This window comes from Vidua chalybeata, chromosome 6 (assembly GCF_026979565.1).
Source record: "Vidua chalybeata isolate OUT-0048 chromosome 6, bVidCha1 merged haplotype, whole genome shotgun sequence".
Taxonomy (NCBI): domain Eukaryota; kingdom Metazoa; phylum Chordata; class Aves; order Passeriformes; family Viduidae; genus Vidua; species Vidua chalybeata.
The window spans coordinates 21,892,278-21,907,547 of record NC_071535.1 but is presented as its reverse complement, the minus strand read 5'-3'; the positions used below and the strand labels follow the sequence as shown (position 1 = coordinate 21,907,547).

The following is a 15,270-nucleotide window of genomic DNA, read 5'->3' as shown; positions in this document are numbered from 1 at the left end:
TGACCCGAGCCTTATTAAAGATTGGTCCATACTTCAGAAAGCAAGAACTGAACAATAGGTTTGCCATCTACAGTGCCATTTATCTTAACAAAAACCATAAACTAATGGCTTGAAAACTGGGACATACTATCTATGTCTCAGCAAGTGGTCAAAACTGGTTGTAAGGCAGGTTTTGTGATCAAAACCACAGTATAGTTTTAAATTGAGATAACCCACTACCATGCAACAAGCTATGCAGCTGAGGATCAATAATTCTGGAATATCTCATGTACATACAGGTCAGAATTCCCTTCAAGATAAATAAATCCTAACTAGAAACTGAAGTAGGTACCAAATAGCACATCATATGTTAACCAGTGCACACACACACAGGGTTCTGCAGATCTCACAGCCAAGGACCAACAGCAATCATTGAGTGGGGCAATGCTGACATTGTGATTAGACTGAAGGGTCTATTCCATCTTCTTCTGTTTAGTGCCTCTGGTGACAGTGTGCTCTCCCCTCCCACTTCTGCTTGAGCAATAGCCAGCCACCAGTGGTGGGTGGAAGGACTGTATCTGGCTTAAGCTGGACTCTGAGAAGACAGGTAAGAACACAATGGTTAAGGGCCATAAGTCTTGCTCAACAGCTTAGGGTCAGTTGGGCACAAGGAAACCCAAAATCCAGCCTGTATGGAAATATGACAGTAAGTCAATCATCTTACTCTAGTGGACAGCCCAGGCCCTGTTACTCTCTCCTGCATGGTAACATGGCTGTCTCCTGGCTGTGCCCCAGGATCTCCATTCAACTAGGGATGCCTCTTAGGGTTAACTTCTTGAGGCTGAGAGATTCCTTGCTCACGAGTTCTCACAAAGTGCTTAATAGCATACAAAACTTTGAAATCTCAGCTAAGTGAGATATAGGATTGACTGTGCACATAATCTTTTAGATGTAAACTGCTGGCCAAGTCTGGGACTAAGGCTGGATCCAGACACCCCTAAATTCCCCTCAAAAAGGGAGTTTAAAAAATAAGGGGGTCCTTTCTGAACTTCATGACTCATAAGAGGGTCTCCCTGACAGTTTTGTCTGACCCTGTCGTCTATGCAGTGAACAGTTAAATATACATTGCCATCATATCTTGTTAAACTGTTGTCACTTTTACTCATAAAATCATAGAATGGTTTGGGCTGGAAGAGGACCTTGGATATCATTGAGTTCCAACTGCTTTCCCGTGGGCAGGGACACCTTCAGCTAGGCCAGGTTGCTGTACCTGCAGGGGTGTGTGGGAGACAGGTTACACGTGCTGGGGTGCTGTACCTGTGTTGCTGTGTGTGCAGGAGATGGGTTACACCTGGATCACAGCACTGACCTGAGTGCAGGATGAGAAGAGCCTTTAGAACATGTGGGGAGAACTGGGCACGTTCCAGTTACTGCTGCATGCAGTGCTTCACGAGGCACACGTGTGCTGTACTCTGTAAGTACGGGGGCCGTCGCACGCTGCAGCCACGTCACCATCATTTCTGATGCCCCTGGCACAGCCCTGCTTTACAGGCCTTGTCTGTCCAAGTATTTCATACCATATGTGTGTGAGCTGACTGACATGACTGATGCCTGCCATCTGAATGATGCTTCATGAATCTCTTTGTTACATTTTTAGTCAGTAACTTTCATTATTCACAAACCAATACTTTTAAAAGGATGGGGGAGTAAAATCCCCAAATGTATTTGCTTGCTATTTGCTTTTTAAACTCAAATAGCCTTAAAACCAGAAGCTGTTATAAAAGGATATTGTCAATTGCAGAAGGTCATGAGTAACTCAGGTGGCCAGAGCTGCAGAAGTGTTTTCATAATACTCAACTGCTACTGCTGGATTTGGTTATCAGCTTTTTAAGGAATTACTTTACCATATGGGTATGAATATTTGTGCAAAATATAATGAAACTGTTACTGTGTTTAGAGTGTTTCTAGAGGTTTCAATAATTCAGATATTATTAGCAATGACAATTTCAAACTTTCAACAAAATGTTTGTTTCTTTTATAAAACAGCCCATGAAAAAAAATCTCATTTCTTAAAACCAGTTATTTAAACACTTTTGTGAGTCTAAAGGCCTGAAGAGCCTGGAGATTTTTGAGAATTTCTGAGATTTCTGTCTGAATGTGAATTATTGTGTGTATCAGATGGATATATGAATTATAGTGTGTATCAGATGGACAGACCATAATTTGTAAGGATATAGACCCTTTTCCCTCTTTCTCATAAGACCCACTGAAGCTGGAAAAAAAGTATAGTCCCATCTCCTGACACTTTGGGACAGTTCATTCCAGCACTGACTTTATTTTCAGAGACTGGCTTGTGTTGTTAAAGCATTTACTAAACTTGCAATTCCTCTGTTGTTGGTATCTTTTACTTCCTACATCATCTGTTTGAAGAAAATTATTAGTCTAATCCTCTACTGTAAGATTCTACCTGATGCAGTCTTTTAGGTAATGGATCTAAGTGAAATTCCATAAACTTGGAAATTGGACAATTTGGAGTTCACAGACTGACTTAAGCTTGTACCCACTTTTACAAAAACACTTCCCTGACAAGCACTGAGTGATGAACAAAAGTATTTTTCCTAATTAATAATGTAAAAAATAATGTAAGGAACAACCTAGTGAAACCTCTAAGAAAAATGAAATTCCTATTTTTATTTCCTTCAACAGTCCTGCAGAACTTCACCACTGAGTTTCAACACCACCAAGTTTCCCAGAGGCTGCAGAACAGCCTGAAGAACCCTGGCTTTGACCACGCATGTATGTGGCTGATCTTATTACTGTGGGACATGACCAACTTCTGTATTTCATGTGCAACTTTTCTTCTAGCATCAGCCCATAGTGTTTTCTGTGTGATCATAAATAGTTTTAAGGTGTTTTCCAGTGACTTGGTATAAAAGGTTCATAGAATCATAGAGTATGTTGAGTTGGAAGAGGCCCATCATGATCATTGAGTCCAGCTCCTGTCTCAGGACACCCCAACAATCAGAACATGTGCCTGAGAGTGTTGTCCAAACACTCCTTGAACTCTGTCAGGCTTGGTGCTGTGATCACTTCCCTGGGGAGCCTGTTCCAGTGCTCAATCACCAGCTGGGTGAAAAACTTTTTCCTTATACCCAACCTAAACCTCCCCTGACTCAGCTTCATGCCATTTCCTTGAGTCCTGTCACTGGTCACAAGATTGAAGAGATCAGTGCCTGCCCCTCATGAGGAAGTTGTAACTGCAGTGAGGTCTCCCCTCAGTCTCTTCTTCTCCAGCCTGAACAGACCAAGTGACCTAAGCTGCTTCTCACATGGCTTCCCCTCCGATCCTTCATCATCCTTGTGGCCCTCCTTTGGATGGTCTTTAATGGCTTAATGCCTTTTTAATATTGTGGTGCTGAAAACTGTCCCCAGCACTCGAGGTGAGGCTGCCTCAGTGCAGAGCAGAGCAGGACAATCCCTTCCCTTGCCTGGCTGGCCATGCTGTGCCTGATGCACCCCTGGCTGCCAGGGCACTGCCTGGCTCATGTTCAACTTTCCATCAACCAGGATCCTCTGGTCCCTTTCTGCAGTGCTGCTCTCCAGCCTCTCATTCCCTAGTCTATACACAATACATCAACTAGGAAATGTTGTTAAATTGATGTTTTATATCAGCAAACATACTACTACTTCTCTGTTAGAAGTGAAGTGTGTCACTCCATCAGCAATATCTAGGAACTTGATAGATGATCAAGTGGTTTTTTTGGTTTTTTTTTGTTTTTTTTTTTTCCCAAAGGATGAAAAAAAACCCAAACACCTTACCTAAAATTCTCAGGCCTGATTCAAGTGCTGTAGAAAGGCCACAGGATGGTTCTTCATTTCATCCATGAGAGGTTAAAGGAAGGACTAGCCCTCTCCAAGCTGCTAACTGAGAGAGCATCTTGCTCAGATAGACACCAAGCCCTACTGTTCTGTCTCCCTGTGCTCGACCTGCTTGAATAAAGCAGCTTTGCAGTTCTCCCCCACCCTGGAGAACACACTCTCTCTTTTGAGAAAGGGGACTGTTTTCTCCCCTTCTCAGGGCCCAAAGCAGCAAGAACTCTGCTCCTTGCCCACTCCCCCAGAAAGCCACTGTGCTCCAAGCAGTGCTCTTCCAATTTCCACTCCTCCTGCTCCCAGCTTGGGCTGCTCTAGTGTAGACTGACTGCTTCCTCTCTTACCATTTTGACCTACTAAGTGCTCTGGAGCAGTGAATTAGTAAGCAGAGATAGCTAAAAGTAAGCATGAATATAGAACAAATTGTACAGCATTAAAATATACCCTTAATAGGAAATATGCAGCCCTTCTACAAGGGCAAAATCTTTGGCTTTAACTACCCCAAATAATTCTGTCCATCATTTCCTGTCAATAGAAGGAATGGACCAAGTAGAGGTGCTTTACCTGGACGATTTAAAAATAAAACTCAGAACTTCTCTAGTATTACCATGGAAAGTCATTTTGTGTCTCTGCAAAGAGGTATCAAAATGTAAATACAGCAGTATTCTTAGAAAAGAGAACAATTTCAAGTTAAAAGTATTAAAATAAACAACAGTTACAAATAAACATGTTTTTAAATTCATCTCTGATGGATTAACTTCTCCTTGTTCAATTCAGCCACTACTTAAGCAGAAGGTGATACCATCACTAGTCACCAAAATATGCCAAGGAACTTCCCAACAATACCTTTGCAACAGCAGTAGCAGCTGACAAACTGCACTGACAAACTGTAGCACTGCCAAGCCACTGTAGCATGGGCTGCTGCTGGCCAGCAGCACTGCCAGCCACTCGTGTGAGTGAAGGAAGCACTGACTGCTGGTGACTGTAGCGATGGTAGGTGATGGGGTTACCCTGGCTAAGTGACAAGCCAGCTGTGCTTCTGGCTCACTGAAGCGAACAGCTGCCCTCTAGTGATGCAGATGCAGCAGGAGAGTTGGAAAAGTTATTCACAAAACAGTAACATTATTTTCACTTCATTTTGTACCAGCACAACAGATCAGAACCACAACCACCTGAACGTGACTTCTGGGCAATTGCCCAAATGCTGTGACTTGAAGGCCCAGCCCAATGCCTGCATGGAGCTGACCTCCCAAAGTTTTAGAGAAAGAGCAGCTGCCTGGGAACAACCAGGCAGTCACAACTACCTTTCTCCCCTGAGACAGTGGGGAAGAAGGGTGCGGGGAGAAACCAGTTCATGTCCAAAGAAGAGCTGGCAGAATTGCGCCGTGGTTCTATCACACAGCAGTGCCCGTCAGGCAGTACCAGGGCTGGGTGGCAGCCTGCTACCCTCACCATTACCTGCCTGCCATCCTTGCCCCTTGCCTCTTCTTCAGCTAGTGTAGTAGACATGAAAGAACAGAGTCTTATTGCGGAGCAGAGAGTACGAGTTATCAAACTTCAGCAGGTAGATGCCCTCACCCGGGTACTCGTGGCTGCCTGCCTGCACCTCCCGATGGCTGTTCCTGCGGTACACAGGCAGGATCTCTCCATAGCGGTTCCGCAGATAGCTTTTGGAACCCCGTTCCACATCACCTACAGGGGACAGTCCTGAATGGGAGAGAGGAGACAAGTAAGTAGGCCAGAACCACTGCATGATCCAGAAAAAGACCAACAAGACCAGAATGCCACACAGACATGCAGCTCTATGGAAGGCTAATGGTGATAGCATTACCCAGAGCATCTCCTCTGACCTTCCTGCAAATAATTCCCACAAAGTCCAGCCTTCCTTATCATAAAAAAGGTCATATCAAGAACCAGTTCTCTTGAGAATACTGATAGGACAGTATCTACTAGCCCACCACCCAGTCTCCTCTCTTTTTTAGCTTACCTTTTAGACACCTCACTGCTTTTATACATGCAAAAGCAGTCTTGTGATATAGACTTGAAGCAAAGAGAGGCAGGAAAGCTCTTAGCTGTTACCTCATATTGTCTCTGTCCTCAATTCACTTCTCCAAGAGAATTCCTCATAAAGGAACCTACCCCTGCTTACAGGGCCTGCAAAATTCAGACATGAACCTCCCAGCTACACTGGTCACACATACACTGAAGCCACAGAACAGGCAACATTACTGTGTGTTTCTCAAGTACAGCGATACAGGTTGCAAACATTTCAAATACACTCAGAAGGAGCTTACTGGGGGAAAAAAAGAAAACAAAAAACCAAAAACAAGAAATCCTTCTCCCCCAACAAACAACAACAACCACCAACCCCCCCAAAAAACCAGCAAAAACAAAACAAACAAAAAAAAAAAAAACAAAACAAAATAACCTGAACAAAAAAAAAAAAAAAATAAAAACCAACCAAAAAAAAAACCAACACTCCAAAACAAAATTTTCTTGCCTCCACTCACCACCAGAAATTTCTCAGTCTGAGAATCTAATAAAAACAGTCAGGTTAAAATTTCAGACTTTAATCTTTTTATCATCTAGAAGTTGACTGAGTGAATTCTGATTTTATTTTTCCATGTGTTCAATTTTAAGAATGTTCTTGGAGAGGACAGGCATTGACATATGCTGAAGCAGGAAGGGCCAAATGCTTTCTTATCACTCTAACCAAGAACCCAACAGGCTGCAGAGATAGCAAAGGGGCTGACTAAAAGTAGATGGAAATTGTAGCATCTGACAGATACTCTTAGCAGCATGGCAACACAAATTAACCTTTATAAGATCTGCACTAACCTTCAATTTCCTCGTCCTCCTCTTCATCCTCCTCATCACTGGATTCACTGACCTGAACAGTAATGGCAGTGCTAGTAACTGTGGTCCAGTCAAAATAGACTCCAAAGCCAATGTCGTAGTCATCCGTAGCAAACTCCCAGCAAATGCATTTCCCGTCAGGATGGGTTGGCACACGCACTGTCACCACCTCGCCTCGCTTCACCACCATCCGGCCATTCTTCTCCTTTCCCATCTTGGCTTTGAATTCCTTCATCTTCTCAGTGGTCCACATGGTGGGTGCAGCCAGAGGTGGAGGCTGAGCTGAGACAAGGGAAAAGTTCACAGGCTAACATGACTTTTCAGTACTGACAAACTAGTACCTGAAAACAGTGAAGCTATTTCTGGTAAGGGGCCTGCATTCTGGGGCCTGCTCCCAAAAGTCCCAGATGTGAAGTTTTTCCACTCACTAGCCAGGAGCCCTTCTAATTCCAGCAGGAATTAGAAGTATCTCCAGGACAGTCTCTGGTCTTCTAGCCAGGGCAGGCACTTAAAAAATTACCCAAACAAGAATTCTGCCTTCAGGACTCACCTTTTCTCTGCTCCCCAAGGAGGTCTGCAGTCTCCAGCTCAGCTGAAAGGATATCCACAGCACCAGTGTGATCTGACTGAATCATGACTATATCCCCTACTCCCTGAGGTACATGGTAGTTGGTTAATCGAACAGCTTCCTGCACAAAGCACATAAGAAACTTATCACAAAGACTACCCTGGTTAAAAAGTCTCTGCCTAGATTTGAAACAACTCATTAGTAACTCAGGCATCTTTAGGAAACCAAGTCAGACCTGCAGAAGCTTCTATTATTAGCATAGGCTAGCTCTGAGACACCTCTCAGCATTTGTTTCTCCCCACTGCACCAAAATCATGAACTTTGAAGTCAAATGCTGCATCAGTGTCACAAATTTCACTCCCCTTGGTCTCCCAGGGAGTTCTGGGCAGGCACATTTTTGCATTTGCATCAGAGTTAATTGTCACTCCTCAACAAAGCAACAGCCTTATAGATTTAGCCGAGTATTCTTGGAAAAAAATTCCCAACACACAATCTCTCTAGGGAGAGCCTTTCAGCCCTGTGTGCATCTAGACTACAGCCACAATCAAACTACAATTGCTACATCCTAGTTACAAGTCCATCTGGTTCGCTCTCTTCTCGTATATGCAAAGTCACAGGTGCTGAACTCGGTGTCACTTGCACAGGTTTCCCTGACTCTAGCTGTAGGGCAAACAAATTTGCTGCTTACAAGAAGAAACAAGGCATTTCAGTTCCCTCTTCCATAAATACACAAGAATGGAATTTCCAGAAGCACCAGACAAGAGCAGAAGGTGACAATTACCTTGAAGCCTCAGTGAGCAAGGAAGCAAAGACTAGCTGAAGACACAAGTGGGATTTTGCAAATTAGACTGATAATATTTATCTCTCACTAATGTACAGGAAAAAATGTAACTGAATCTATGTTAATACTACTTTTATCTTAACACAACCCTTAGAGCCTCAGTCCTACAGTGGAAAGCATAGTAGTAGAGTGGGAGAACTGTTGCTGCACTTCTATCTTCATTCTCAGGCATAAGAAACATCCATCTACCTTTTTGAGAGACTGGATTTGGTCAGGCAGCTTCTCTTCTAGTACAGCCACTTTCTGGTTCCCCAGAGTGCCAATTTCTTCCTTGGAATGCTCTGTTGAGTCTGCCCTCAGGTGTGCCCCAGCCGGTGACCTTTTGGAGGAAGAGAGCAGTACAATTCAGCACTTGCACCCGGGGCACAGCCAGCAGAGGAATCACTGCTCTGGAACTCAAATTCAAATGAACAGAAGGAACAAGCTTCTGTGGCCAGCACCTGCCAACTGGACAAAGAACCCCTGCCCACCGCAGTCCTGCCATGTCCTCATGATTACTTTCCATGTGAGCCGGGGGAGCAGCTTCTGTGGGATACTCCATATTTACCGTCCTTTAGATGGCAGAAATTCACTGCCCTCGCCCCACAGCATGCTGGCTCACCAACATTATACTAAGGACAGACATCAGTAGCAGCTTTTCTGCCCAAGAAAGGACAACTTTTACGCCAGCTACTTCATGGCATCTGCATACTGCCTCAGAGGTCAATGGGTGAAAGAATTCAGAACTGTGACAGCCATCCTGAGAATGCCATCTATTGAAGTGGCCCATTATGCCTTTCCTACTAGCAATTCCAACAGGTACAGGGAGCACCCAAGTGTCTCTCTGCCATATCCAAATAAACCCCACACATAAGCAAGCAGTAAGACATACAATGGGCAGTACAATAACTCAAGCAAAGAGGTCCAAGTACTGCATTGTAACAAAAGAAAATGGACATGCTGAAACAATAAGAATGGAACATAGCAGAAAAAGAATGGGCAAGAAAGGAAATTTCTCTGGCATTTATTTTCTGTTGAGGGTTTTCTTCTAAATTATAAAATATTATACATTTTAAAAATTGCTGCATATTGTCTATAGGTAGACTTATAATCCCAAATGAACTCAGATGCCAGAAGAGTGTCCTCTGTAATGCTCTCATTACATATGTGAAACTTCTATGAGAAGCAACCTAGCATTAAATAAGAATAGAAATGTTTGCACTTTTGAAAATCAAAACCTTCTCACAGCACTATAAAACCAATGTCAACTGCCTTGTTCTAAAGGATCAGAAACATGAGAACACAGCATTAATGGGAAAAAAATGCATTTCTTCAAATGTCTCCTTTCAGAAATGAGAAATATTCTCATTAGCAAGGAAGCAGACTATGAGTATAGTTTGAAATAATTAAAAATAAAATAAAATATACACAGCTCAATAAAGACACATTCTGCATCCACAGAGAAGACTTGAACAGGGCAAATATGGCTTTTGTTTTCAAATTGCTACTCCTATGGTACTATAGAATTTATCTAGAAACAATGCCATTTTTTACTTATATTCTCTCAACAGTGTGATTTCCTTTCCTAGAATTGGCATGATAGACCAGAAGGTCTGTAAGAACAACTAAAATGAGATGAATAGCAGGTTCACAAAATGGCAGTAGATGGGCAAGATAAGAAGGATACTTGGTGGGAACAGTTTTTTAAAGGAAGAATTCTTGGACTTCTATGCTATCATTTTCCAGCCTATTTGCATTTCAGTTTAGCAGGTGCATGAGCACACCTAGATGGGCTATTTGGTCATTTGCTACCATAGGAGCACACATCTGCTCAAAAAGCTCTCCATCAACACAGGAGCTTAAAGGTTGGGAATTTTTTCCTTTAGATACCATTGATACCTAAGAGTCTCACTGAAAGATTAGGAAGAGCTACACAAGCTTTACAGACAGACTTACAAAGACAGAGTTCAGTTGATTCCTTCTCACACAAACCTTTTGGACCGTCTCCATCCCTTTCAAAGAAGATCTAAATTAAGACAAATTTAATAGGTAATGTCCACAAGTGTCCCTCATCTACTTTGGCTATTTTGCTTATGGTCTGTATTAATGTCTTTAAGGAAAATTAGAGATTATAATGAAAAGATGGAAGAACTCATTTATAGTCAGAAAGTCTGATAGAGATGTCAGCAGCATCAAACTGCTGTTTTGGTAAGAAGGGTAGTTTGATGTGAGGAGTTTTTTTTCCTGGATTTTTGCATTTTTTTGATGAAGCTGTGGTTTACCTACTGGAATTAACTCACACATTTCTGAAATTGTATCCTGTGCAACAAATGTATAATGGCAAATGAAATTGGACTGCACAGTATTAGTGCTTATAGCCAATTAAATTACTTGGCCACAAACAACACATGCCCAGCCGGTACCAACAAGCCAAACGTCTGATAACAGGGTTGATCAGCAGGATTAATGGAGAGACAGAGAAAACAAACAATGAAGAAAAAAGCCAAAACATTGTCAAGAAAATAGTAAAAGATATTTTCTTGTACAGCTTCCACCAGATTTACAGACAGCAGGCATGCTCAATTATTAAAGTATCCTCCAGATAGGATATAGAAAATTTCCCCCTGAAAATGTCCTAGCTCTTATAATGGATTATAAAACCACACGGGGCTCCTTTCAAGCTGAATGACTCTGTGATTTGAATAGCTGAGCCATTAACTAAATTTCACAAGCTTTAAAATAACCTTAAAGCCTGTAAAAATAGGCCCTCCCGTACTGACTCTGTATATACTGTCCCAAAGCAGACAATTCAGTCCCTTCTTTTTACCTGCACAGAACAAACTGCCATACAGAAGAGGTCACAGGAGTGAAACAGACTGTCATGCATGTGGGCCACAACACACAAAAAGGTTTTCCTACCCGCTCGGTGAAGTACTGGACTCCATAGAATCAACTAGCTGATCTGCAGGCTCTGTCTTTTGGGCTGAGTCTTCATTTTCTAACAACAAACAGAATATAGGAAAAGAAGGTGAAATAAACCTTGGTGTTTATAATACACCGACAGGAAAAAACCTGCAGCCAGCACTCAAACAGTGACAAGGTCACACAGCTGTGGAACAAAGACCTGTGCCAACCAGTTTTTCATGTTATGAGCTGTATCTAGAACCTTATGAAACCAAGATTTTTAATGGCCCCAACCCTAGGAAAGGGAGAACAAAAACCTTCGCATGTTTTTGGTGTAAAGCCATTCTGAGAAGCACAGTTCGTTCAGGAACTACTAATTCTAGCTTTAGAAGGACAGAACAAGGCCAAATTTCATCATGTAAAGCTGAGCTGACAAAGCCCTGGAAAAAGCAATCATGCAGCAGTTCACAAAGGGCACTGACGAGATGGAAATTCCTAGGTCAGTGCTAAAAGCACCTTCTGTAAAGATGGCTCCTGGTCTTCCCCGAGTCTCCTGAACTCAGGGAAAGCTCTGTGCCCATACGGGTGCGGAGCGTGCTTCCCAGCCCTGCTCTCCGATCGCGTTCAGGCAGTGAACGGGGCACGGACGAGTTCCAGCTTCCGCAGGTTGCTGATACCCCTCGGAGCCGCTGGCCATTCCCAAGAGCCAGGGCGGGAAGGGGACAGCTCCAGCCCAGGGACACGCAGCCCACGGCACAGTCCAGCTCCCGGCTAGACGGGGCCTCTCTCCCCTGGGAAAGCACAAGGCTCCATCAATCCTCGCTCTGCCCGCTGCACCGGGAGCAACTCTTGCGCCCGAGCGGCAAGTGAGCAGGTGGTGGCGCAGAGACCGCGGCCCGCCCCTCTCCGCTCAGCCCCGGCACAGCCGGCCCCGCGGGCGGCACTCGGGGCGCTGCCGGCCGCAGCGGGCACCGCGCCGCCACCGCAGGGAGCCGCCTCCCGCAAGCACGGCCTCTCCGGCAGAGACGAGCAAGCCCACCACGTAAAGGAAACTCTCCCCGTAAGGCCAACGCTAAACACGCGCCGCCGGGCTGCCCCCTGCCCTGCCCAGCCCGTACCTGCGGGGCCCCGGGGCGCGGTGCCGCCGCCCGGGGGCTCGGAGCGGCAGCCGGCGGTGGCGGAGAGCGCGTCCGACATGGGCACGGCTCGGCGGGCGGCCGGAAACACCCGAGCGGGGGAGGCGGAAACACCCGAGCGAGTGCGTGTGAGCCGGGCCGCAGGGAGATGGTGGCGCCTCGGTGCTCATCCCTCAGCCTCCCCTCTCGACAACGCAGCCAATCGACATTTAGTTCTGCAGAGCCGCGGGGCGCGGGCGGCGTTGCAGGCTGACAGCAGGGAGGGAGTGGCGGAAGGGAGAAGGGGGCGCACCTCCAGGAAGTGATGGTTGCCAAGGTAACAGGGTCCCGGGGAGACGCGTTGCCGTGGTGATCGGGGATGGAGCCGATGCAGCCGCGCCTGGCTCCCGCGGGGAGTGGAGGGGCGGAAGGGCCGCAGCCTGAGCCCGAGGGCGCGGGGGGACCGCGGTCCGTCTGCCCCTTCCTGACCTGGAGCGCCGAGGATGTGGCTGAGTGGGTGGCGCAGCTCGGCTTCCCCCAGTACGAGGTGCGGGGCTGCCGGTCCGGGCGGGAAAGCCCCGGCGCCGGCCGGGCCGGTGGCCCTGAACTCGGTGTGCGTGTGAGCGTGTGAGAGCGGCAGGGGGGCGGCAGCGGCAGAGGGCGAGCCGCCTTTCTCTCCGCTTCCCTGCCCAGGAATGCTTCAGGGCCAACGGCGTCACCGGCCGCCGCCTCATCCACGCGAACTGCTCCAGCCTGCCCGCCATGGGCGTCACGGACTTCGGCCACATGCAGGTGCAAAAGGGCCACTCGTTTTTATTTCCTTCTTTTACGCTTTGCTGGACACAAACAGGAGCTCTGTCTCTTCCCCATTTTATGAACATGTAATTGGTCTTTTTCCTTTCAAAGCTATATATTTTCTTTAACAAACACTGATAGTTAAGGCTGAATTTCGGTGCTACAGTCTGGCCTTCCAAAGCTTCCTAAAAATTCAGGAAATCAACAAATTTACTTAAATTTCATTACCCTCTTTCCCTCCCCTAGTGGAAACCACAGAGGGACTGCATTTACAGAGCCAAATAATCTGTTTTGCTTCACAATTTGAAGTTGCTTTCAGCAGAAGGCTCAGGTAGAAGTACAAACCAAGAAGAAAGAAGAAGCTCTATGCTCCAGTGATTAAAGCATTAACACTGTTTATTTTATTCTACAATACCAAAATGCAATTTCACCACAGTTCTGTCTGGCTGCACAATCTTAACTCTTTGTTTGAAACTAAATATGCCACCAAAAATATTAACTAGTGCCATGACTTTGCCTGTTGTTTTGACAGAAAAGCATCAATTTAACACTAAGCTTTTCAGACAGCAAACCTTCACAAATATTTCTGGTACAAGCAGATAGAGACTATAGTAATTTGTGTTTTACAAAAGTGGAAGAATTTTATAAGCTTTGTAAGCCTCACCTTTGTATTGGGATATAGGGATTATGTATGGTGTTAGTTCAACTGCTGAGTAACACTAGGCCATGGGTTAGACATATCAACTGTAACCCATTCTTCCTCTTGTAGGAACTGAAATTCCTCTAGATAAGCAACAGCCAGCCAGGACACTGCCACAAGGAAGTGAGACTGTCTCAGTAATGTTTTCCAAAGCTTGCAAGTAAATTTGGAACATCTCACAGACTTCAGTGGAAGCTAGATGTTCTCAAAGGTCATGCCCTATCCTGCCAGTTATTTGTGTTTTAACTTTATTCTGACAGAATCCAAGTATGCAGAGCTCTGCAGGATGTGGCCCTTTCAGGATGTGGCCCTTTCAGGAAGTGTCTACTAGAGCAGGTGAAAAGTTAAAAGTGCAATTTCCCAGCAAGAAATATAAAGGAAAGGCTGTGAGCAGTCGAAACTGATACAGTTACTATAGAAATAAGAGTGATAGCATCAGCTCAGTGAGATGGAAACTGCAGTTTAGGGGAAATGGTAGTTTGGTAGAGAACTACACAGCTAATTATGCTGAAGCTATGCAGCTTGGACAAGTGATGTTACTGCTGGTTTTAATCCCACTGCACTGGTATTTTAAATATCAAAAGCACTCAAGATAAGAGTCTGGAGTTCTTTTGTTATCACAAAAAGTATTCAGAGTCAAGCTGAAGTTGGGGGAAGGTTTTGAGCAAATACTGTGAATGATCAGTAAAACCTTGCAAATTGTATTTTGAAGCTTCAATCAAATCAGATAGTTAAATTCTCAGAAGTTGCTTCAAAAACAATGGTAAGGCTCTGCCCAGTCACAGTTCCAGGTCCAGCTGGCTCAGACAACCATACACTCATCATTTTCTAAATGAACAACATGATTTTTTGCTAATTATTTTTACACCTTTGTGTAGATTGTAATTTGCATTATAATTGAACAAACAGCGATGATTTTGCATTAAGCAGAAGAGACTGCAGTTCATTTATCCATAACTTGTTTGTCCTTGAAGTGCAAGGATGAAAGCTATATTTATGCCACTAAGAGACCAGATATGATGCCATCCCTGACAGTAAATCTGGAGAGAAGGTGATATGCACTGCTTTTACAGTGTCACATGGAGCTTATGGATTCAGATCGCCCTTATGTTGCAACTTCAAGCATCAAACTGTACCAAAATTCAGAATATCACTTCTTTTTCCTGCTGCTCTGACATGGAATGGATGGTTTTAGCTGTTGCTCTATTGTCTTGGTTTGAGAAATGAGAATTTCTGGTGTTTCATCTTATATTTCAGGAAATTTCACGACACGTGCGAGAGTTGCTAGGGATTGAGGAGCCTCTCTTCAGCAGATCCATTGCCCTCCCATACAGAGACAATATGGGTCTCTTCCTAGAGAGAAAGGCACCAACAGGAGAGAAAGCAGATGCCCTCACTTTCTCACAGTTTATCCAAAAAGCAGGACTGGAGCCCTATACTACAGTTCCTTCTTTGCAAGAATCCCAGACCATGGTGGGAGTGGATGCTCTCCCTGCATCACAGGACATGCAGAGGCAGAATTAGAGACTCATACTGCACTTCTGCCTTTGTAAGAAGCCCAGCAGCCACAGCAGACTGTACCCTTATTACCTTGCAGATTATTCAAGGAGGTACAGTTCCACCTTTTCACAATTACAAAAAATTGTGCATTGCACTGCCA

General features: G+C 44.8%; 2 protein-coding genes across 7 annotated transcripts in view; one reads left to right on the top strand and one right to left on the bottom strand.

Moving 5' to 3' along the window:
- Window positions 1–12,506, bottom strand: part of TMED8 (transmembrane p24 trafficking protein family member 8) — a 26,135-nt gene extending 13,629 nt beyond the window's left edge. For 5 of the 6 annotated variants that reach the window (XM_053946692.1, XM_053946697.1, XM_053946694.1 and 2 more), the window contains exons 1-6: window positions 12,119–12,450; window positions 11,016–11,094; window positions 8,307–8,436; window positions 7,259–7,397; window positions 6,691–6,990; window positions 5,431–5,559 (exon numbers count right to left, since the gene is read on the bottom strand). In XM_053946692.1, the coding sequence (XP_053802667.1) occupies window positions 5,431–5,559; window positions 6,691–6,990; window positions 7,259–7,397; window positions 8,307–8,436; window positions 11,016–11,094; window positions 12,119–12,197 (856 nt within the window). In that variant the 5' untranslated portion in view covers window positions 12,198–12,450. Of the gene's footprint in view, window positions 1–5,430; window positions 5,560–6,690; window positions 6,991–7,258; window positions 7,398–8,306; window positions 8,437–11,015; window positions 11,095–12,118 lie in introns of all 6 variants that reach the window. The other variant, XM_053946695.1, reaches the window with a different exon arrangement.
- Window positions 12,495–15,270, top strand: SAMD15 (sterile alpha motif domain containing 15). The gene is made up of 4 exons (XM_053945020.1): window positions 12,495–12,662; window positions 12,809–12,907; window positions 13,871–13,930; window positions 14,868–15,270. Exons 1-4 carry the CDS (start codon window positions 12,495–12,497, stop codon window positions 15,132–15,134), a joined length of 594 nt encoding a protein of 197 aa, XP_053800995.1. The 3' UTR covers window positions 15,135–15,270.